This window comes from Chelonia mydas, chromosome 1, assembly GCF_015237465.2.
Source record: "Chelonia mydas isolate rCheMyd1 chromosome 1, rCheMyd1.pri.v2, whole genome shotgun sequence".
In the NCBI taxonomy this organism is placed as follows: Eukaryota; Metazoa; Chordata; order Testudines; family Cheloniidae; genus Chelonia; species Chelonia mydas.
The window spans coordinates 105,476,667-105,501,460 of NC_057849.1; the positions used below are offsets into that span (position 1 = coordinate 105,476,667).

Genomic DNA, 24,794 nt, shown 5'->3' on the forward strand with positions numbered 1-24,794 from the left:
TAATTTATTAATTTTATCCTGAATTTTTGCTAACATTGACAGGGTTATATTAATTTTAAAATGACAGCTTTGTGCAATAGCATATTATTCTAGTCATTAGCAGAGGTTTGCATCACTGAACAATTTGTAGTAATTTCACCTCAGTGCTACAAGGTAACTTGGTTCAGAGAATGTAAGACTTGTTTATACGTTAGGTTGGAAAGATGACAACAAAGGAAGAGACAGTAAAAATATTCCCCCTTCCCCGCAAGAAAAAAGCCAGAAGCTGTCCATTATCATGTTCTGCAACTGTTGTCGGCGTTATTGATGTCAACTGTTTTGTTTTGTCCTTATCTCGTTTCTGTTTACATATCAAACAGTACTAAGTGCAGGGCAGCTTTTCCCCACAAAACAGAGTACATTGTCCCCTCCTGTTCACATGATAGATCTAAAGAAAAAAAAAACTGTTTGTAATCTGTTATCCTGTGACTTCGTGAATGTGGCGTGGATTGGTAGGTTGTTTTTTTTTAGATATATCATACACTTACACAGTACCTTTTATCCTAGTATATTTGAAAACACTTAACAAAATGTGTGTGAAACCATGAAGTTGTTTGTCTTTACTCAGGCAAAACTGCACCAAAGTCAGTCATCAAAGTCAGCTCATTTTTCCCCCATGAAGGTCTTCAGGATTTAGTAAAATATATATGGGAATAACTTCACTCGCAGCTAAAATGTGGCCAGAGAGAGACATAGCAACAGCCTCATGGCATTCAGCAATATTAGCCAGCTGTTTAGGACAGGAGATAAGACTATTGTATCTGCCTGAAACTGCTTGCCGTCCTCTTAGCATACTGTTTGTATAGTGGTAAGTATTAAAAATTTTACAATTTGCCATGAGTTGCCACATAATGAGATATTCCATTTTTCTCTTCACTTTGAATAGAAATTAAAGGTGCTAATTGTGGAATAATATTGAATTTTTTGTTGGTAACCACTGTATTTAATAGGAAATAAAGTCAAATGAGATCCACAACACACATTTTTCTTGCCCCAGAGAGGGTGTCTGCTTATTTAATTATACGTTGCACTTACATAGTATAGGTTTTTCTTGGAGATTTCAAAGCAACTTATGAATATTAATTAATGGAGACTAACAACACCTCTATAAGGTAGGTAGCAAAAGTATTCTTATTTTTAATAGATGAAGAAAGTGAGGTTAGATAATTTGCTCAAGATCGCCTTGGAAATCCGTGGCAGTGTTGGGAATAGAACAAGGTCTTCTTACTCCCTGTTACCCTTTTAACTACAAGATATGCTTTCTTCTCTCTCAATACTGAGTCAAAGGAAATCTTAGTGTCTCCTGTCATGCATAATATGTAGATGAACAAAAGTTGTATATTGGCATCACAGACATGTGAGACTTCCCATTTTACCCACATAAGCACCAAGCATGCTTAACTTTAAGCCCCTGCTTAAGTCCCATGGATTTTAATTGCCCATTGAAATCCATGAGATTTAAGCAGGGGCTTAAAGTTAAGCACATGCTTAAATGTTTTGTTGAATCAGAGCCTGATTCACATGTGGAATGAACACACAGTACTAGTTCACACTGTAGAAATAGGTCATGAAAAATAATCTTTACTAGATCTGTTTCATTGTCCTGGTGACCTGAAATCATGTATTCTGTTATTACACACACATTGTATTTGTTTTTAGAGCAATCAATGCAACTAGCTGCAACATTTCATGGAAACTAGCATAGGTAGGATATGCTTGTTACTGACCCATTTTAATTAAGATCAAGTTGTAATAAAACCCCTTTCAAGTCCACATGTGCATGAAGGGATTTATTTAGGCTAATCTGAACCCATTTAATCAAAGATATATGCTCTTCTCTAGGATAAAACAAGATTTTTTTTTATTAGGTGAACTGCAGGTGCACTTTCCTACCTTTGGCCTAAAAAGCCGAGAGACTCATAAACTAGGTCATGCTAAACAAGCAATGAATCAATTCTCTTATTTACTGTCTGTTAGCAGAATTTCAAAGAATTTGGGTACCTCTGTGTGTTGGGACAGGTTCTCAGGAGTTCTTATCAAGGTCAATGAAGATCTTCTGAAAAAACAACAAAACATTACTTCATCCTGTCCTGTGAATTTCTGTGACAGGGTAGTGTAAACTGTCTTTGGAAAATTATTGTGTGTCAGAGATTTGCATGTGGTCACAGATGATATGTAGAAAAACAAGTGAAATTTTCTACCTTGTACAAAAAGAAAATAGGGATCCCAGCTTTTACGGCTATTTTGAATTATTGAAAAAACATGATTACCTTTATCTGTCACATTTAATTTTGTTGTACACAAGGTTTTAGAAATTTACAGTCAAGATTTTGACAGGACATTTTAGAAAGACTTAGATTTGGAAAATTATGATTTTAAAAACCCTATTTTTCATTACATGATTAAGAGACAGCATCAAATTTATTTTATTTGTTTACTTTCAACTATTTGTACCTTCACTGTCTGCGGATAAAATTCCCCTGCCTACCATTTTTGGCCATTTGTTAGCAAAAATTGGACTTTGTCTGAGTAATAGATCAAAAACCAATATTGTCCCATTTCCACAGGGAGCTCTGGCAATCCATACCCCAATGGATTTCCACACATAATTGAAAGGAGGCAGATGAACCAGAAGACAGAATAGGCTCTCACCACAAGGAGTCATAACTCCCCACAGGAACCAGTTTACACTTTGCCTCAGTGAGTAGCAGATGCTGACAATCATCAGACAACCTTTTTTTCTTCTTCAGGAAATGACAGAAAAAAATAGAGAAAAATAGCATTGCCTTTACCAACTACTCCCCCATCCCCCATCTTAGCACACTCAGCCCAGCTATGGAGATCTAAACAACATAAAATTAATAGATCTCTTATTCATTAAGTTCTCCACCCTTATGCCAGGAAGGCTGGCAGACCTTTTCAGTAAAAAGATATCCAAGCATATCTCCCTTGAGGTTTCTAAGGGAGAAGGGTCCATCTTCACCTCTGTCTTTTGGAGTTAGATTGAGGAGTTCAATGAAGAAAACATGAGCCACTTAATCGAACTGAGGAAAGTCATAGATTTTACTGAGGATGCTGTTCCACCCGCTATCTTAAAAGCTTTTTAACTTGACTCCCATAAAAATGAAAGAGTTGTTTCTTGTCAAAGGAAAGAATCAAAGGTGTTTGTAAAGTCTCTGATGATAAACCTTCCATGACAGCTGTCTAATATGTTATCTAAGCTTTCTAAAGAGACATGGGCTATTTTGGAGCTCATTAGCAAAAATTTGCTTCCCAGATTCAAGGTAGGAAGGCTGTATCCTCCCATAAGAAGAATCAGATTGTGCTGTTTTAGCTAATGCCTTTCTAGATGACATCACCTTTAACATTTTCAAGGTTTTTCCTAAATCTCTGGGTTGGCAGGTGAAGTAGTGACCTGAAATACTCTCTTTTTTTGCCCAGAGAACAATCAAGATCCAGTACAAACTAACAGTTCTGACCCTACTATTTGGACAGACTTTGCAATGGCCTTGATGCACCAATTTAAGATTATTACTCTGTTAAGAGTCTCTCCTCCCCTCAGGCATAAACAAGACAGATTCTTAAACTCAATCCACTTCCACCCAAAACATTCAAAGCTTCCTCAGAAGATCATAACAACCATAAACATCTCTTTCTTGTAGCTCAAGAATACCAAAGGGACAGGAAGAAGTTCATGACCCAACAAATCAAAATCCTGGTTTCCCTCAGTCACCACTCCAATTCCTTTGGGAGGCAGAAATAATCATTTTCTCAGATTGGGAAAACATATCTGAGAGATGGGTTCAATAATTTAAAAATGGTTACTGTGTCAAAGTTACCTCACTTCCTTCAAGAAACACTCACCTAAAATAACCCTCTGACTCTTCCCATCCAAATAAACTGGCCTACACAAGTGCATTCAATACCTCCAAAATAGTCTTCTTACTATTCTAAAGTTATTCTTCTTGTCACTTCATATCAGCTGGATGAAGGCATTTTTCCTGTTTTTAGTCCTCATATGTTCAAGAAGCATCACAGCAGTTTGAGATGTCAAATGGCTAAACTGTTTTTTTGAGTACAAGAAATTCAGGAAAGAATCTCTTTAGTCTATACCAACGGCTGTGTAATCTTCCTGTTCAGCATTTATTGCAGCATCTAATCAGAAATACTGAAGCTTCAAGACCAACAGCCAATGTTTTCAGTACAGTTACCTTCAGTCTTTCCATCACCCAGCAAGTTTTCTCAAAAATTCTGATTGTAACACCTGCCAGCCTCTATAAGGAAAGTCTCCGGAACAAGACCTACAACAGCGCCAATCTCCAAGTAGCCTAATCATGCAGCTCACCTGTAGTAGGCTGCCTGATTGGCTACACTGCCTGGTTGGCTGGAAGAATCAGCAGACTGGCTCCTAAGTGCAACAGCAGCAGCAGCAGTTCAATGGTGCTTAAAGCATTTTCCCATAGCTGTGGTAGCTCCTGCACCAGCTCTGACCCTCGGTTCTGATATCTGGCCTCAGACTCCAGCTCTAACCCTTGGCTTCAATTCCTGACTCCTGCTCTGACCACTAGGAATGACCACTCCACATCCTGTTCACTGACAGAAAGGATAGGTGTTTGGCTAGGGGGAAAAATCTCTTCTAAAGGCCCCACGTTTTGGTTCAGACAGTTACCCTGGAGAATCATCTCCTTGTGGTGTTCTAATAGAGTTGTTTGCTGGTAGGAATGCTAAATATCATATTTTCTTAATTTTCTGCAATATTGCGAGACAGATATCTGGACAAAATCCTCAGCTCCTACTAAGGTCCCTTTATACCATTAGCCAGCCCTTTGAATCGGGTCGTCTCAGGTGAGTGTGACATGGAGGTAGAGATCAGAACAGCAGTTATTTCAAATTCAAATCCCTGGCTCTGGACCAGCTCTTCCAGTTTTAGTTTTGGTTAAATCCAAAATAGAAGGGGCTTACTTTCTGATTCTAGTTCACAAACAGGTGAAATTTCATGATGAAGCTCTCTTGAAAGCTTACAGTTCAAGGTGGCAGAAATATGAGATCATTTGCTCTCATGAGATTTCTGCCATTTGGAGCTGAAGAATGATGAGACTGAGACCGCACATTACTGGCACCACTAAATATGATCCCAATCCTAAATCATATTTCAGTCTTGTACCCAAATTCTTGCCTAAACTTGATCTGGACACGCCTCTCATGCCTAGTCAAATTTTTTGTCCTTAAGCCTTGTCTACACTACACAGTTTTGTTGAGAAAAGTCAGTGTTTGTTGATAAAACAGTGGAGGTGTACACACTGAAATGCTCCTCCCACTGATGTAACTCCCCTGCTACACCAACAAAATAAAACTAACTTGACAAGAGGCATAGAGCTTTTTGCGACATAGAGTGATGCAACATATTTGTAGATACTGCACTTGCTTATGTTGCCATAATTGGCCTCCAGCAGGTCGCCCTAATTGGCCTCCAGCAATGCCCAACATGACCACTCTGTCAGCAGGTTGAAGTCTGCAGTCCTGCTGGTACACAGACATGTGCCTCTCCCTCCATTTAAAGGCCTGGGAATTTGTGAAATTCTTCTTTCTGTTTGCTTGGCGTGGACTGTTCACACAACATCTTCCCAGCTGACCATGCCAGCTTTCTGCAACAGATGCCCTCCCGCATGGAGTACACCAGATCTGTTGGAGCTGCTGGGTCTGTGGGGAGAATAGGTTGTGCAGTCGTCGCTTTGCTCCAGCCGTAGCAACTTTGATATCTACAGGCAGATTGCTCATGGCATGCAGGAGAAGCGACATGCAGCAGTGTCGTGCTAAGATCCAGGATCTGAGGCAGGCGTTCCAGAAGGCAAGGGAGGCCACCCATCACTCTGGTGCAGCACCAAAAGCGTGCTGCTTCTAAGAGGAGCTGCACCCCATCCTCAGTGGCAACCCCCACCACCACCACCAAGAGCCTATGGATACTTTGAGGGGACTGGAGGCAACAGAGTCAACCCTGAGGACGAAGTGGTGGATAAGGAAGTGGAGTTGGAAGTGGATGTGGGCTATGCAATGCGGTCATCTGGTGGTATGGCAAGCCGGGACCTATTTTTGACCCCGGAGGAGTCTAGCCAGTCCCAGCACTCTGGCTCAGGCATGCAGATGAAACAGGAGAGGCAAGCTTTGTTAGGCACACATTTTGCTTTGATACTGCACAGTGATAGGAGATTAAGGTCTCATTTACTTTATTATATGGTAGAGGAGGGATAAGGGATAGAAATTAAGAACAGAACCTATGCAGCTACGCAGTGGGAGCCTGAAAGGAAAGTTTGTTAACGTATGACGGGATTTCCTGGGACTCCTCCACAGAGATCTCTAGGAAGCTTTCCTATAGGTATTCAGCAATCCTCTGCCAAAGGTTCCTTAGCAAAGCTGCCTTGTTTCTCCCCCTGCTGTAGGAAACTTTTTATTTCTGCGGAAAACCAAAGCAGCATACAGGCAAGCAGCACATGGACCCTGTCTGAAGCCACATGCATGCAGGAGATGCACCCTTCCATCCTAGGTTACTCTGAGGAGTCAGATATCGGGTTCGAGTACCTGATCCTGTGGAAAAGGGTACCAATATTCAGAATACTCTCCCTAGGTGTGTGTAGTGACCTTCTTCACAAGCCACTCAGACCCTTTGTCCCTTCTTGCCCATTTCCCCTTCCCAACCCTCACTTCCCCATCCTCCTGCCGAACTCACCATATTTGGGACTCTCGCTGACATGTGTGGTAGCCAAGGGACAGTGAGACAGAGGTGTACGTGACTTCTGCTATTCACGAACTTTGAGTGCACTCACAATACTCTTTCTGTTCATTATTTGATTGGCTTATGCAGATGTGCCCTTGAGGACCAACTCCTACACACCAATGGACAGCCTCCATCAAATAAGGAGGCAAACCAGGAGGAGTAAGGAGGATATGTTTCAAGAAGTGCTGCAATCAACAGATACAGCAGATAGCAAAGCAAGAGCGTGGGGGGAGAAAGTTAATGAAAAACTAAGGCTGTATAGCCTGGAAAGGAGACAAGGCAGGAATGGATGATAGATGCACAGGAGTGGATAATAAAGGTACTGGAGGGCCAGACGGAGATGCTTATGTCCCTCATAACACTGCAGTCAGAGCACATCCGTGCATGACTCCTCCTGCAGTCAATATAGAATGCCATTCCATGCCCTCGCCAAACTCCCCCAAGACATTCCTTGCCTGTTCCCCTTTCACTCCACACTTAGAGACTGGTTTCAAGATGAAAGCAGAAGTTACACACAGCTGTAAGAGCCTTAACCGAGAGACTGTTCCTAATTGCCATGCCCCCTGTTTGCAACCCCTCCCCCAAACGTGTTTTATCCTTTAATGAAAGTGTTGTCTTTGAAACAAAATGAGTCTTCATTTGTGTCATGCACACAGTAGTTGCTGCTAAAATTTGAACACAGTGGCTATAGGCAGGAACATTTGCTCACTATAATTAAAGCTCAGGAAGCAAGCATTACAGGGGTCATTCAAGGCAGCAAATAAACATTGCCTGGCCTAATGTATCACATAAAGATACATTACTGGGACTCGTTGTCAAAATGCTCCTTCCAAACCTCCCTAATATGAGCCCCTCTAATTGCCCATGTGTCTGGCTGCTCAAAATCAGCAGCCAGCCTATACACCTGAGCACTCCACCCCCGGGAAACTTTTGCCCTTCACTTCACAAATGTTATGCAGAGCACAGCAGGCTGCTATGGCCATCAGAATATTTTCCTCATTGAGGTCCTACCTGCCAAAAAGGCAGTGCCAGCAGGCTTTTAAGCTGCCAAAGATACAGTCAACATGTCATTCTGCAACTGTTAAGTCTGTTGATGGAGTGATCCTTGCTGCTGTCTAGGTTCCCAGTGTAAGGCTTCATGAGCCCTGGGAGTAAGGGCTGGTCTGGGTATCCCAGGATCACTATGGGGATTTCCACATCCCCACTGGAATCTTCTGGTCTGGAAAGAAAGTCCCAGCATTCAGCTTTCTATACAGTCCACTGTTTCTAATGATGCATGCTTCATGAATTTTCCCTAACCAACCCGCATTGATGTCAGTGAAAAGGCCCTGGTGATCCACCAGCACCTGCGAGACTAGGGAGAAGTAGCCCTTTCAATTGATGTACCCTGTTGCAAGATAGGTTGGGGCCAAAACTGGGATATGCATTCCATCTATTGCCCCACCACAGTTAGGGAATCCCATTGCTGCAAAGCCATCAATTATTTCCTGCCCATTACCCAGAGTCACAGTCCTTCATAGCAGGAGGTGATTAATGGCCCTGGACACTTGCATCACCGTAACCAGCGCCCCCCAGTACATTTTAGAGCTTCAAACTGATTCGTGACTGACTGGTGGGCAGTCTGGATTTGCCACACAATGATCACCATTTGTTTTTCCACTATGAAGGCAGCTCTCATTCAGCTTTCAGGGCAGGGGCAAGTTCTGCCCACAGTTCCAGGAAGGTGACTTTGCGCATCCAAAAGTTCTGCAGCCACTGCTCATCATCCCATATATGGATCACGATGCGATCCCACCACTCGGTGCCTGTTTCCTGACTCTGAGCTCAGTATCGATGGTCCACCATGTGAAGATGCTGCTTGAATGCCAGCAGCAATCTTGAATGTTTCTTTCCATTACATAGAGCAGGGCAGGTACTACAGATTCACTTTCTGTTTCCCAACTCCTGAAATATTGCAGGACCAGCCACGTTGTGTTCATAATGCTCATCACCTGACTGGCAGCAGCTCAGGATCCATGATATCAGGCAGAGATGGCAGGTGCACAGTTTACAGGGGTTGTTCAAAGATGGCAGGAAATGAAGTTGGAAGCCCATGGAATGATGGGACGGCAATATCTGCATCACAGGATAGTGAGCACATCCCCATGATGCACTGCAATCCATTCTCAGATCTTCCAGCAGCAGAAGGTGGCAAGCTGCACCATAGGATAGCTACCCACAATGCAATGCTCTCTCTGTTGATACAAAAGCACTGGTGGACGTGCTCCACTGACACAAGGAGCATTGTGTGGGCGTATACAACCAACGTAATTAAAGCGGCATATGATCATCAATGTAACTTAAGTTGAGTTAACTTTGTAGTGTAAAAAAGGTCTTAGTTTCTACTCCTTGATATTTGCATTTTCAACTTATAAGATTGTAATACATCTCTTTTCTTAAAGTGTTACCTTAAAGGGAATTAACCAGTAATGTGTCCCCTACTCTTTTGGAGTATTTGGTGCAAGTATTCAAATGCATGCAGTGGGTGTGTCACAAAAATCCATATTTGTGCAGATAAACTGGCACTTGTCTATGTGTCTTCTCTGTATTTGGAAAGCACCTATACTGCAATATAGGTATTAATAATAACTAAATTATCAGCTTATGCATGCATTTCGATTTATCTGTAAGTGCAAGCTTTAAAGACATAACAGATGTTTGCATATATTTATGTGATCTCTTGTTGCATCTATATATGAAAATTTGAACCCAGAAATCCAGTTCTCTCAAATAAAATGTGGAAAACTATATTATGATAAAAGTATGCCTAAAAGTAACAGCATGGAATATTTCTGAAATAATGTGAATAGCTCATTCTACCTGTTATTTTGGGAGCGTAGAAATAGGTTTGAAATTGTTACAGAGTAGACCCATTGTATTAGAAGAAAGATTAGAAAGATAAAACTACATGTATAAGTCTTTTCAGTTTTCAGGCAATTGTTTTAGTCTAAAGCAGCGCCATATTTTACTCAGTGTCTGTGCTGTAGTACAATTATTGATCAGTTTATCTTCTTAAACAAACCCCATTTTGTGGATCAGCTAATTTCTTCTTTTTGAAATAAACAGTTGATCACATGTTCTTAATTTAAAACTTTTCTGTGTGCTGATAATCTCTCTGGTTACACTAGTCCAGGGCAAATGTTGACATGATAGCATTTAAACAGATGGTCAGACATTCAGTGGAAAGTAGTTAATTATTAGAACTGCACAGACTGGATGTGAATATCACTTGTCTGAGCAGCCACCATCAGCCAAAAGAGTTCAGTTTAAGAATTTCTAAATCTACCACAGTGTGTTTGGCCAGTCTGAGACCTGTTCTGTAAACACACACATAGATATGCAATGAAACTATGTTAAATAATTCCACGTATGCAAGACGTTAAAAATTTCCTAAATGTAGCCTGCATACATCAAACGTTACAAGGAAACTCCAGTGCAAGTGCTGTATCTGAGTAGTATTCTCAGTGTTATTCACCCCCCCTCCTTCCCCCTCAACCTTTCAAAGATTTTCAGTAACAATAATAAGAAGGAATTTCTCAGCTAATAGGTCAGGAGTCACAAGGGTCACACTGAATTTTTATCTATCTAGGTATTCATGAGGGCCACATCTCCACATTTCCTGAGAGCCATTCCAGGTAGGAATCTGAACTCAAAAGTAGGCTTTACCACTGAATTTTGAAAACTCAATCTGATGCCAAATATGAGGTTTCGACAGTGTTGCAGTTCAGAGCAGGATCATCCACTTTAGGCTCTCCATTTTTCAGCTGTCACCTCTCTTGGGCAGAGACCCATGTCTCTCTCCCTCTTGACTAAAAAGAAAAAGAGTACTTGTGGCACCTTAGAGACTAACAAATTATTAATGCTCTAATAAATTTATTAGTCTCTAAAGTGCCACAAGTCCTCTTTTTCTTTTTACGGAGACAGACTAACACGGCTGCTACTCTGAAACCTGTCATTATGCAAGGCACTGAATTTAGCCATATGGAGTGGAAATCTATCAACTTCATGAAAATGCTCTAATAAATTTGTTAGTCTCTAAGGTGCCACAAGTACTCTTTTTCTTTTTACGGATACAGACTAACACGGCTGCTACTCTGAAATCCCTCTTGACTGGGGTTTTTCCAGGCTGTGAGGTTCCCTGCCTACAATGTACTATTCCCAGCGTTTGCACTTTGCTTCTTCTTTGAAGGCTTATGAACAGTTGTAATTGTGCTCAATATCACAGTGCTCTTTCTAAGCAAGCACACTTATTTTTAAGGTGAAAATATTACAGAAAAAACATTAAAAACACAAAAGAACCTACACAGATACTTTTAAGCTTACCAACTCCAGCAAGGGCTCTGATAGGAGTCAGTCCTTCAAACCCCACAAAGGGTATTTTTGTGGTTACCAGTTCAGAACAGTCTTAGCTCAGAAGTAACATCCTGCCCTCCCCCCATGAATAATTTAGGCTTTCATTTATACACCTTGGACTTTTGGTCTTGAGACTCTGGGAACAGGTAATCAGCAGACAGTGGCTCTTTCCGCAGGTCGTAACTTGAAAAGGTTGGGGTTTTTGCATAACCAGAGGTGGGGAATTTGTATTCACCTCCCCCTAAAGATTTCTCAGGGAAACCACTTGACACCATTTGTCCCAAAAGTCCATTCTTGTCTGGCACGTAGTTCAATATAGTCTTTGAAGTTCATAACACTACCCAGGATTCATATTACATCTCCCCTCTAGAGAGGTTGCATACAATCTGAGCCCATGATAATACATAACTTTTGCACCTACTACAATGTACTCCAAAGATACTGAAACTTAATTCAATAAGGTTTTTCAAGGATATCGCAGTCAGGTATTTGAAGACAAAAGTACTTCAATTTCTGCCTGCAGTGAGCTGTCAGCACAAATTTTGCAAGCTGAAATTGTATCCACAGGAGAGACCGTCCTCTCCCCCGTGAAAAAAATGAACTAAAACTGACAGCGGTGAGGGAGGAATTGCCCAGTGGTTAGAGCACAGGGCAATGATTCACTTCGGCATTCTGTCTCCAGCACTATTGCTGACTCACTGTGCGACCTTGGGCAAATCAATTCACCTCTCCTTGCCTCTTGTTCCTCAAGTTTAAAGTGGTGATAATACTTGTCTCTAGTGGATTATGACGCTTTAATGTTTGTAAAGCCTTTTGAGATCTTTAGATGAAAGGTACTATGGATAGAAAATCTTTATTCTTCGTATTCAAATTTATGAGCGAGATCCTCAGCTGGCGTAAATTGATATATCCCCATTGACTTCAAAGAAGCTATGCCTGTACACCAGCTGAGGATCTGGCCTAATATTTACTTACTGAAAAAATATCTACTTATTTCCTAAGCTTAATATGACCTATTACATTCAAAGGAAACTGTTGTTGGAACACATAAACACTCTAGTATTAGTGAAGGTTTTAAATAAATGTATGAGAGCTATGACAGAGTGTAGTTTATAGTAACAAAAAGGCAAGTAAGGCTAATATCTGAATGCTATATGGCAGCCTGTAGTGGAAATTTTTATTCATTTATAGTTGCAAAGAGTCCTCTTTATCAGCAGCAATGTAATTCCATCCCCGTCACTGAAATGTCAAAAAAAAAAAGTTTTCTATAAATGAGAATGATTGTAAATATTCAAAAATGTTAACATTTTATGAAATAATTATGTATCTGTAGTGTGAGGTATGACATTAACACTAAGGGTTTGATTCATTACCACTTTACTCAGTTTTACACCAGTTGTAACTGTGTTGTTTTCACTGAAGATACACCAGCTTATAATTGGAGTATCATAGTGATGAATTGGGTCCTAAGTCTAGTTATGTGGTAGAAGTGATCTGCAAAGTGTCTCAAGACATTTGCATCCTGAATCCATCTTTAGCAGGGGTGGGGGGGGGGCGAGTATTTTTATAACCAGAAGAATATCTTTTCCAGTTGTCACTGTTTCTCAGCTGGGGCAGGTTGAAGAATACAAAATGTGATTTGTGACTATTTTGGCAAGTAAACATAGCAGGATCTCTCTGCTGTTTGGATTTATATAATGTCCACCCAGGGCTGTAAGTCTTAACACAATTTTAAAATACTGTCTGACACTTAAAAATAGTGACTACAGCTTTGTGATTTTTTTAAACTAAAAATCCATTCCTTCCCAGCAATTCTCACCTTTCAATCCTCCTTATATATCTTGGGAAATGGATGGGTCTTGCATCATGTTCTAAAAGTCAGTAAATTGGCTATTTTAGGCCAAAGAAGTAGAGGAGTAAATTCCAGAGATCAGCACATCTCAGAAAATGTACTGCCTGCAGCTGCCCCCCTTTTTAAATGTAGAGGGCTCCTTATCAAGTGCCTGTTCTGATCACAACTGTGTCAGAACCTTAGTGGGAGAGTGGCAGTCTCTCCAGGCTGGCAGGTCCCAGTAGGTACCTAGGGTGTCATTTTGAAAAGCACTCGCCATTGGCCTAACCTTGTTCTTATTGAAGTCAATACGATTTTTATCTTTGGAGTCAGTGTGAGCAGAGTTTGGCCAAAACTGCACTTTGGAAAATCTCACTCATAGGGTACTCAACATCTGATTAACTCTCAGGAAAATGTGTGATCATGGGAGATACTGAGCACAAGTCAATGAAGATTGAGAAAACTCAGCCCCTTCCAAGACTGGACCCTGAGTTGGCAATTTTAATTAAAGTATTTGTGTGAAAGCTCATACATTAACTCTTCAAAAACATTAAAAAGAGCTGATTAACCATATTGCCTGAATGTGTAAAGGCATATGATACCATTCTGCAAAAGAGAGAAAATAAGGTGCCAACCATGCAGAAAGATATGTAATAAATTCTCAATGAGGACTGCTGGGTGGTGATCCCTTTTGAAAATCTGGCTCTAAGGACCCAGTTCTTTAAGATGCTGAGTACCTCAGGAGGTGTTAAGTCAGTACTTCACAGAATCCAGTCCTAGTGGTGTAAGGTCTGTTATACATTAGAAAGATCTACTGGTGGATCTATCCTGTCGGTGGGAAATACTGTGCCTCCATACACATTTTTCTTCCATTCATGTTTCTCGGCCACCCATTGAAACAAGTTATCCCAATTTCCATTTAGGGCAAGGGTTCCCAAACTTGGTTTGTGGCTTGTTCAGGGTAAGCCCCTGGCAGGCTATGAAAAGCTTTGTCTACCTGAGTGTCTGCAGGTACGGCCACTCGCAGCTCCCGGTGGCTGCAGTTCACCATTCCCAGCCAATGGGAGCTGCGGGAACCAGGGCCGCGAACCAAGTTTGGGAACCCCAGATATTGGGTAAATCTGCATTGCTATTACATCCGTATATTTCACCACATCATGCTTTCTCATAAGTCTTTTCATTGTCTGTCATAACCCCCAGTGAGATTGATTAGAGAAGCACAAAGAATTCTTACACCTAACTGTAAAAGCTGTGTACTCATGCAAAGCACGATTCTTGTGAGAGCTCTCAAAGGGCATGTCTGTACTACAGAATTAAGTCGACCTAACTTATGTCGGCATACAGCCACCGCAGTAATTACATCGCTTGTGCGTGTCAACACTTTGCTCCTTGTGTCAGCGTTGCACGTCCTCACCAGGAGCACTTGTGTTGATTGTACTATCTATGTGGGGGCATTGTGGGACGACTCCTGAAAGCCATAATAGTTGACATAAGCAGCGGATCAACTGTGTTGACCTAACTACTGCGACCTTGACTCCATGCCTCTCATGGCGGTGGAGTTATTAAGTTGACGTAGCAGGGCAGTTGCATGAGCAGGAGCAAAATTTAAGTATAGATACTTCCATAGTCAGGTGGACATAAACTGCCTTGTGTTGACCTAACTGAAGTGTAGACCAGACCTTGGTAGTAGTCTGATGACTAAATGGGGAGTCCATGATGAGACCTATCCATCCCAGCTGGAATAGGAATGTGATCAGGAATTGTCAGAGCTCAAACCACCACCAGGTCTGTTTGTTATGGACATGGGACAGCTCAATGTGAAAATGCAAACACCCATTCTCTCTCTCTCCCTTTCATTTTGCAGTGAGATGCTATTAGGTGTATTGCTATGCATGTTGCAGGAAGGCCACGATATGTTACTCCTAAGAACATTTATTAGCTTGCTATTCTTTGTGTTAATATATTGTACTATATTTCAGTTGTTATGTGGCATAGCTTGTCTTGTACTGTATGTTGGCTCTTTTTGTTTTCTATTGTCTGCTTTTACACCAGAAGGTAGGTAGAGGAGTGTGTGTGTGTGTGTGTGTGTGTAACACATTGCAGAGATATTTGTAATTCATTAACACTTCCTTTCAGTGCATATGGTATATTATAGTGGGAGCTTATGACTCAGTACATTTAACACATTTACTATTTAAGTGTGTACTCAGCAGCTCTAAGGATCAGACACTACCCTGAGGAGTGGAAACATCAGGCCACAAGAAAATTACGCAGTCTTACTACATCTCCCATTTAATTTAAGTGCTCAGTCCCTAGACATTCAGTGAACTTGGGATCAGACTGATAAGAATTGAATTCTCTAGTCCTCCAAACGGCACAAAGTGAACTTAAAGCAGACAGAGAGTTATACTGGAGAATTATCCCTTTGTAGGGGAGTCTCTGGCAGCAAAAAAGGCTGGCAGAGCCAGGAATTCCAGAAGCTGGCAAAAGGGGAAGTAGGGAGGGCACTCTAGGTAAGCAGGAGTGTGTCAAGGGAGGGGAGGAGGAGGGCAGAGTCCATTCTCCACCGGCAGAAGATCTCAGTGGCATACATTAAAGCTATCCCCTTTATCTTCAACTTGCATTGGGGCTGTCTGTGGGTATCTGAGAATTGGGGAGCCACAATCAGCTCCTTGTCAACCTCTCTTTTTCACTGTGCCTGAGCTCTGCTTGGCTACAGATAAAAATCAACCCTACTGAATATTTGAAGAGAACAAATGAGGGGGGGAAAACCATCAAGCCACATGAAAATTAAGCAGTCTTACTTGACTCCTCAGGAATGGCAGAAATGCACCTTGCAAGTTCTAGCGAAATACACACAAATGTCACAAGGAAAACTTGTGAGCTAATAGCTGCATGTAATAATGGGTAGTTAAGCAAGTGCCTAGGGAATTGTAGAACATAAACACATTCTGTCACAAACGCCTTTCCCTCAGAGAGGTGAGAGAACGATTCACTGAGTCTCCTGTAAACACTTAAGAACATTATGTACAGGTGTTTGTGTATGACATCCATTCGGTTGGAAGGCAAAAGATGGCTTTTAACCACAGAAGCTTGATTGCGTGCCAACCTCATAAAGGCTATATGTTTCCCCCTCCCTCCCTCCCCCATGCAGGTATCTGAACCAGACTGTACTGGAGGAGACATCAGTAACAGTGAACACTCTCAACAGAGAGAAATTAGCTGTCCTAAAACAAGCCCTAACTGCTTTTGGATTCAATAACCTGGTAAGTTATGCAAGCCTATATAGTTCATGCCTAGAATGACTCTTTTACCTAGTTAAAAGCAGGTCATAAGAAACTCATATTGACAGACCCCCCAGAAAAATATAGGCCTGGCCCTTTTTTGTGCCAATGAAACAAAGCAATAGTTCACTCCAGGGAAATGATTGTAATCACTTTTAATTAGATACTGCACCAACAATATAAACATTTTTCATTCTTAAAGATTCACAGAACAGCTGTAAGTTATAATCCTGTGAACAATTAAATTACATAATGTCTAGATAGCAAGAAACAATCAAATCCCATATGACAAAAAATTATAAAAAACTCTGGGAATCTTTCCCTTCCTGATTATATCCCTGTCCCTTTTAATTTTATGAAGTATACATTCCAAATGCTGTATGAAAAAGGCATATAAATAATTAGACACGCAAAATTACAGGCAAGTTACATGAAAGATTTGACTTCAATTAACAAGGAGCAGCTAGTCCTAGAACCCACAAGGGGAGAGGCAATTCTTCATTTAGTCCTAAGTGAAGCAAAAGATATGGTCCAAGAGATGAGTATAGCTGAACTGCTCAGTAATAGCAACCATAATGTAATTACGTTTAAACATCCTTGTTGGGAGGATGGGGGGGAGGGGAAAGGAGAGGGGAATGCCAAAGAAACCCAACCCAGTAACATTTAACTTCAAAAAAGGTAACTACACAAAATGAGAAACCCAGGTAAACCGAAATGAAAAGGTACTGTCACAAGGGTGAAATGCCTGCAAACTCCATAGGGACTGTTTAGAAACACCATAATAGAGGCTCAAACTAAACATATACCCACAATGAAAAGAAAAAAAAAAGCCACGGTAGCTAAATAGCAGAATAAAAGAGGTGGGTAGAGGCAAAAAGGCATCCTTTAAAAATTGGAAGTCAAATCCTACTGAGGAAAATAGAAAGGAGCATCAACTCTGCACATCAAATGTGAAGATGTAAGTCAGGCCAAGAAAGAATTTGAACAACTAGCTTAAGAAACAAAAACCAGCAGCAATTTTTTTTAAGTACGTCAGAAGCAGGAAGCCTGCCAAACAATCAGTGAGGCCACTGGATGACTGAGTTTTAAAGGAGCACTCAAAAAAGACAAGGCCATTGCAGAGAAACTAAATTAATTCTTTTCATCAGCCTTCACTGCGGAGGATGTGAGGGAGACTCCCACACCTGAGCCATTCTTCTTAGGTGACAAATATGAGGAACTGTCCCAGATTGAGGTGTCAATAAAGGAAGTTTTGGAACAAATATATAACTTAAACAGTAATAAGTCACCAGGACCAGATAGTATTCATCCAAGAGTTCTGAAGGAACTCAAATTGCAGAACTGCTAACTGCGGTTTCAACAAGGAGTTCTTATGGTTAGAGACTAACAAATTTATTTGGGCATTTATTCAGTTTGTAACCTTTTGCTTAAATCAGCGTCTGTACCAGATGACTGAAGGGCAGCTAATGTAATCCCTTTGTTTTTAAAGGCTCCAGAGGCAATCCTGACAAATATGGGCTGGTAAACCAGGCAATTTGACTGAAACTATAGTAAAGAACAGACTTGTCAGACACATAGATGAACACAATATATTGGGGAAAATTCAACATGGCTTTTGTAAAGGAAAATCGTACCTCACCAGTCTATCAATTTTTTGAGAATGTCAACAAAAATGAGGACAAGTGTGCTACAATCAATATAGTGTTTTTAGACATTCATCAAGGCTTTGACAAGGTCCCTCACCAAAGACTTTTAAGCATAGCAAGCAGTCATGGGGTTAGAGGGAAGGTCCTCTCATGGATCAGTAACTGGCTAAAAGATAGGAAAAAAAGGGTAAGAAAAATTGGCAGCGTTCAGAATGGAGATAATTAGCAGGTCCCCCCAAGGATCTATACTGTGACCAGTGCTGTTCAACATATTCATAAATGATCTGGAAAAGGGGGTGAACAATTCGGTGGCAAAATTTGCAGACAATACAAGATTACCCAAAATGGCTAAATCCAAAGCACACTGAAAAGAGCTACAAATGGATCTCATTAAACAGGATGCTGGGCAGCAAAATGGCAGATGAAAGTCAATACTGATAAATGCAAAGTAATGCACACTGGAAAATATAATCCCAACTAAGCATGCAAAATGTTGGGGTCTAAATTAGCTGTTACCACTCAAGAAAGAGATCATGGAGTCGTCATGGATAGTGCTCTGAAAACAAACACTCAGTGTGCAGCAGCAGTCAAAAAGCTAACAGAATGTTAGGAACCATTAGGAAAGAGATAGATAAGACAGAAAATATCCTAATATCACTAGATATATACATGGTACGCTCACACCTTGAGTACTACATGTAAATCTGGTCTTCTCTTCTCAGAAAAGATATATTGGAATTGGAAAAGGTACAGAGAAGTGATTAAGGGCATAGAACAGCTTCCGTACATAAAGAAATTAAAAAGACTGGGATTGTTCAGCTGAGAAAAGAGGCAACTAAGGGGGGATATGATGGAGGTCTATAAAATCATGACTAGTGTGGAGAAAGTGAAAGAGAAGAGTTATCTACCCCTTCACATAACACAAGAACTTGGTGTCACCTTATGAAATTAATAGGCAGCAGGTTTCAAACAAATATAAGGAAGTACTTCACACAGTGCACAGTGAACGTGTGGAACTTGTTGGTAGGAGATGTGAACGCCAAAAGTATGACTGGGTTAAAGAAAAAGAATTCAATAAGTTCATGGAAGATAGGTCCATTGATGGCTATTAGCCAAGATGGTCATGGATGCAACCCCATGCTCTGGGTGTCCCTAAACTTCCAACTGCTATAAGATGGGACTGGATGACAGAGGATGGATCTCTTGATAATTTCCCTGTTCTGTTTAGTCTCTTTGACACATCTGGCACTGGTCACTGTCAGAGGACAGGATACTGAGCTAGATGAGCCATTGGTCTGAACCAATATGACCGTTCTTATGCTCTTAAAGAGAGAGAAGCTCAAAGTCTGTCTTTAACCATGTAAACCAGTCAAGAAGGAAAACAGAAACGGGAAGAATGAAATCTAGGGGTGATAGGTGGTTGGATTTGGGAAAACTTTTGCATGCCATGTAATCCCCTTTCAGATCAGAAGCATGCTCAGATGACTGTGACACTCTCTATATATTACACATGTGTACAGTGCCTAGCACAAAGAAGTGGAGTCCCTAGGCATTACCACTGTACAAATAAATAATAAAAATCCAGTGAAGACACATAAAAAACAAATACACAGTACCTAACATCATCCTGGAAAAGCTGAGAAAAAGCTAATGTGACAATAGTCTGGATTGTCATATGAAGTCACAGGTAGGCAACATTTCTAACAAAAAGAGACCAACAGTTGTCAGCAACGATAAAGAAATAAACTGGTGAAACCATGGTGAAGCTGTTACCTAACTGGGAACTAGACTGAGGCTCTTTTGGTGATGGAGTATGATGTCGTTGCTTACAACTCCTTAGTTAAGTTAGCAACTACAGTTCCACTATCAGCTATAATTTGACACCTACCCAGACTTTCAATATGAAGAAAGTATTTCTGTGAGCATTTGTGTGGTTGCTACTAATAGTTAGCGCTTATTTGGAGTACAATTAATTGAACTTTTCTTTATTCTTGATTGGCCAAATCCTGGTCTTAAAGAAATCAGTAGCAAAATTTCCACTAACATCGGTGGGCCCAGCATTTAGCCCATTGTGCAATCCTAGAATATGTTGCACAGATTGCTCTGGATCTGTCAGTAGAATTCATTTTTGTAATATGAATCCTGAATAGCAAATGTGTAGGGAAATTGTCAGGAATAAGCAGAATACTGTAACTGCTTTTTATAGTTCAACATCTTGGCAGATTTTAAATTGTACAACTTTGTTTTCAACCCCAAAATTAAACATTGTATCCTAAAAGTTCAGGTTATCAAATTAAAATCCTGAAAATTCTATTAAAAACAAAACACACGTTAACATATGAAGTTAAGTTCCCCTCCTTTTTTACTCTCCCTGCCTACCATTCTCACTAGAAAAAACACAGTGCCAATGTCTGAGCAGTGTAGTTTAAAAAACAAACAAACAGCTACTTCTACAGAGACGATATTTGTAGCTGTATTGGACAGAGAAATTATGAAGTAAAGTGGCATGCTTTCTCTGCTTTCTGTGCATACTGGTTGTCATACTAATTCACGAAGTGCTGGGTCAGCTCACAGCTACTTTCTAGTAGTACCGGTGTTTCAGCACTGGAAACAAACCAGAATGTGGATGAGTTTCATTAGCTCTTTTGTTTGGTTAAGGAGGGGAGTTTCAGCCCCTAAATACACAGTTACAGACAAACTTTTAAGAGCAGTAGAGGAAATTTGAGAGCACCTTATTATCCGAAGCAGAGTTTTCCTCAGAGCCAGATCCTCAGTTGCACCATAGCTCTACTTGGAACAGCTGAGGAACTGGTCTCTGGAATAATTTAGAGCAGCCTCAGGCTTCTTTAGTTTCACTTGGCTGCAGTAGCCCTCAAGGAGCCATTCAGCCAGCTGGGGATCAGTGAAGCACAGCAGCACTGTACACATGCCTCTTATGCTGGAGGTCATATGGTGGTTAGTATAGAGTCAGCCATGGCCCGTAATTTAACTCTACACCACTTTTGATATGTGTGGAAAAACCCATGTACAGTGATCTCTGGTCCTTCTAGCTGCAGGGAACAGATAAGAGTTACTGACACAGTGCTTTATCTTTTTGAAGAACTATATAAACATTTCTAATCCTCAACCATCCTGCGATGCAGGTTAATATTTATTAATATCCCTGTTTTAAAGATGGGGAATCATTATTGTCTAGGGACACTGCAAATAAGTATCTGACCCAGGACTAGAACCCAGTCTCTTGATTTCCAGAGCCACGCAAAATCCTCGTGATTTAAAGTGTCTCCCAGTGTCCTTGTGTGTTTGTCAATCTTTCTGAGTCGTAGTTTTCCCATCTGAAAAATAGGCTAATGAACCTCTTCACTGATATCATGATTTTTGCATCTGTAGATTTCAAATTATATCAGAAAGCATTATTAGTTTTTTATAGTAGCATATCTCCTGCGGACGCTACAGGTAAACAAACCATCCCAGCCTGCCAGCGGATTTTCCTGACGGACAGCATGCCAAAGGTTGCCGATCCCTGGTTTAGGATATAAGGCTTGGATCAGCTGCATAAGAGATCTGTGTCCTTACTCTAGATCATCTGCAAACTCTTTTTTGTATCCTGTAGCAAGTCATGTAGATTCTCTGTGCCTTATTTATCCAATTTGAAAAATGGCAGTAATGATATTTGCCAACTTCTAAAAGACCTTGTGGTGCCTCATTATGTTTCACTAAATATAAAGAAATTAGTCAGATCATTCATGGAAGAGGTAAGAATACAAATTATAGCCTTGTTCATTTTCCAGGGTCATTCTGGTAGAGAAAGCAGCAATAGGGAGAAGCACCTTTTACTAGTGCTGTTGTTTCTCCAAACATCTGGAAAGCTGTGTGGGGTTAATTTCAAGAAATTTTAGAGTTCTGGGCAATTGTTTGCAAAGCTAATTTGGTCTCTGCTGCAGAAGATGCTCTGGTTAAATGTTTACATGTTGTAGTGCATATTTTGGCCCTGAAGATACTCACTATGTGTGAAGGAAAGCACGTGTGTAAGTCTTTGCAGGTTTGGGTTCTAAGAATTAATTCAATAATTATTTCAGATTTATCAAATAAGTTCATGATCAGTTAATCTTTCTAAGTAATGCAATGTAGCTCTCTCGAGTAAATAAGGTTTCTTAGCCACATAATTTAAATCCAATCTGCTGAATAGTACAAAGGGCCTTGACTATAGGGCTGTTTTTTGTTGTTGTTGTTTGTTTTTTGTTTTTTTAAAGATTCACAAGAATGTTTTTATAATGGGGAAACTGTTGTTTTTTTCTTTTTTCCAATCCAGTTTCCTGGACCATCATTTGCTTAATTTTAAAAACATTTTTACAAAAATCGCAGAAACTATATCTGGAAAATTACAATCAAGAGATGATTGTTTTCCAAAGTTATGAACATCTGAAAACAGAATATCATAATGGATTTAACAAACAATCAAACTTAACTATAGCTTTCACTGCCTCAAAACTGGTATAATTTAAAGCTAGACTATTTGATTGTGGATGTGACTGGCTAAAAGGAAAAAAAAAGTGCTTATTCACAGATGTAGAATTTATCACTGTTAGAATTCTCAATAGGCAAGAAATGCTTATTTCTTGCAGAAATAATACTTCCATTAAAGACATTTTATTATTTCTTCATGATATTCTAAATAAATTTCTTATCTCATTAGTTAATTTGATTTACATAAATGCAAAAGTAAAAGCATTAGACTATTCTTATTGTTCTATATACTGTATTGGCCATGGTATGATTTCTAAACCCTAACTCCTCACATAATAAATGAATAGTTTTTAGTTGAACAAATGCTACTCCTGTATAAAGCATCTTCTTTCATTTGTATGCCCAGCCGAACTTTTCTTTATATTTGTGTATAAAATGTGCAGGAGGTGGAGAACCTGTTTGTAATTCTGTCGGCAATTCTACATCTTGGAGATATTCGGTTTACTGCTCTGACAGACGCTGAGACAGCATTTGTGTCAGACCTGCAGCTACTAGAACAAGGTCAGTAGAACGTGACCTTCTAGTATTGCCTACTTTGTCTCTTATAATAAGGTGATTTCACTGATTCACCAATAGATGGAAACACTGTTCCAGGCAAACAGAGATCTGCATCCTGGAGACTCATAAATTACTGGGGAAACACAGTACCCTATTGACTCTGATGCTTTATAAATTACAGATTTTTATGGGAATAAGCAAAATGCTATTGTGGCAAATTATCAAATTCAGTGTCATACCCAATGGTGCCATTTGCCAAAAGAAACTGCACAGTGTACTTTGGTCTTTTTTTTTATATCTATCTATCTATCTATCTATCTATCTATCTATCTATCTATCTATCTATCTATCCACTTTTACTGCATGTCAACATCTAAGCAATTTGCATTTAATAGAATTCCTTACGTTCAGAAATCCTTGCCTTAAAAGCTTCCCTAGCTTTGAAGTTGCCCTGTTGGTCACTTACAAATCTCCTCTAAGTGGCTTATGAATAGATTACCAATAAGCAGCATACCTTAACTCTAATACCAAAGAGATCCTGCCAAGCCCTAGGGAAAGTTCTGTGTAATCTGTATGACAGAAAAAAGCTGTAATTTAATATACAGATACATTAAACTTTACAAAGTCCTGATTATAGTAAGCCGATTTTACATGTTCATTAATTTTGATTACTGCTATGACAGCTCACTCTGCATTAATGTGTAGGTTTTTTCACTGTTTACGAAAAATAGTATTGAAATAAAAAAATCTATTTATATATTGAAATACAGTAATTGAACACATGTTCCTCTCATTTCAAAACAACTCTTTCCTTTTAGTCGCAGGAATGTTGCAGGTATCGCCAGATGAACTTGCTTCAGCCTTAACAACTGATGTCCAATATTTCAAAGGTACTTTCTTCCAAGTCCACATTCTAATAAATCAGACTTGGTAGCTTTTAGATCCTTCTGGTGTCTGTCAGAGCTAAAAGAGTTAATGGTTTGTTTCTCATTTTTTATGAACCAGCAAAGAGACTCTCTCAAGGATATCTTGGTGGAGATCAAACTGTGCCTGGAATTACAGCAACCTTTTGTAACATGCAGCTCAGTAACAGATCAGAGGCTGATGCTGATAGACCTGAACTGTGGTGAACCTTGCAGCAAGGTCACAGACCAGGTCCTAGTGCTAAAAACCAGTGTCAGCAGGAGTGTCCTTAAGAAATTCCATGCAGATAAGTCATCTGCAACAAGAAAGGAGCCTGTATGTCACACGAATTATTTTTTGTCTTTGTTCACTCCTGACCTGAGAATCTTCCAAGTATGTTAGTGGGAGCCTTTTGTTATTTGACTCACTAGGTCTTTCTGCATAATTAGAACACAACAGGGGCACTGGAAATGGGACAAGTGAAGAGGCTAGACAGAGAGATTATTATGAGAACAAGTATTTTTAAAGTATTTTATACACTTTATAATAATGTTTTCTTCTCCTTTTTGTGTTTACTTTCTTAGGAGACATGATCACGAGGAGACACACTATAGAGATTGCAGAATTTTACCGAGATCTTTTGGCAAAGTCACTGTATACTCGTTTATTTAGTTTTTTAGTGAACACAATCAACTACTACCTCCAGAATCAATATGAGACCAGCAGGTAGGAGCTCAGGTGCTAACTAATCCCATTGGTAATCTTACATGCTGATGCCCTATTTAAAAAAATCTAACGTACAAAAGATACATGGGCAATGTAGCCATCATTAAAGCATTTCATGATAGCATTCCAGTTATGCTAAGTGATGTTCCTGATCATTCATGGAGTGTTCCAATTCC

General features: G+C 40.0%; 1 protein-coding gene across 4 annotated transcripts in view; it reads left to right on the forward strand.

The window, feature by feature from the left end:
- The window catches only part of MYO16 (myosin XVI), a 579,449-nt gene that overhangs the window by 382,453 nt on the left and 172,202 nt on the right, over positions 1-24,794 (forward strand). For all 4 annotated transcript variants that reach the window (XM_037896729.2, XM_037896722.2, XM_043535412.1 and 1 more), the window contains exons 17-20: positions 16,189-16,300; positions 22,875-22,992; positions 23,808-23,879; positions 24,477-24,618. In XM_037896729.2, the coding sequence (XP_037752657.1) occupies positions 16,189-16,300; positions 22,875-22,992; positions 23,808-23,879; positions 24,477-24,618 (444 nt within the window). The remainder of the gene's footprint in view (positions 1-16,188; positions 16,301-22,874; positions 22,993-23,807; positions 23,880-24,476; positions 24,619-24,794) is intronic.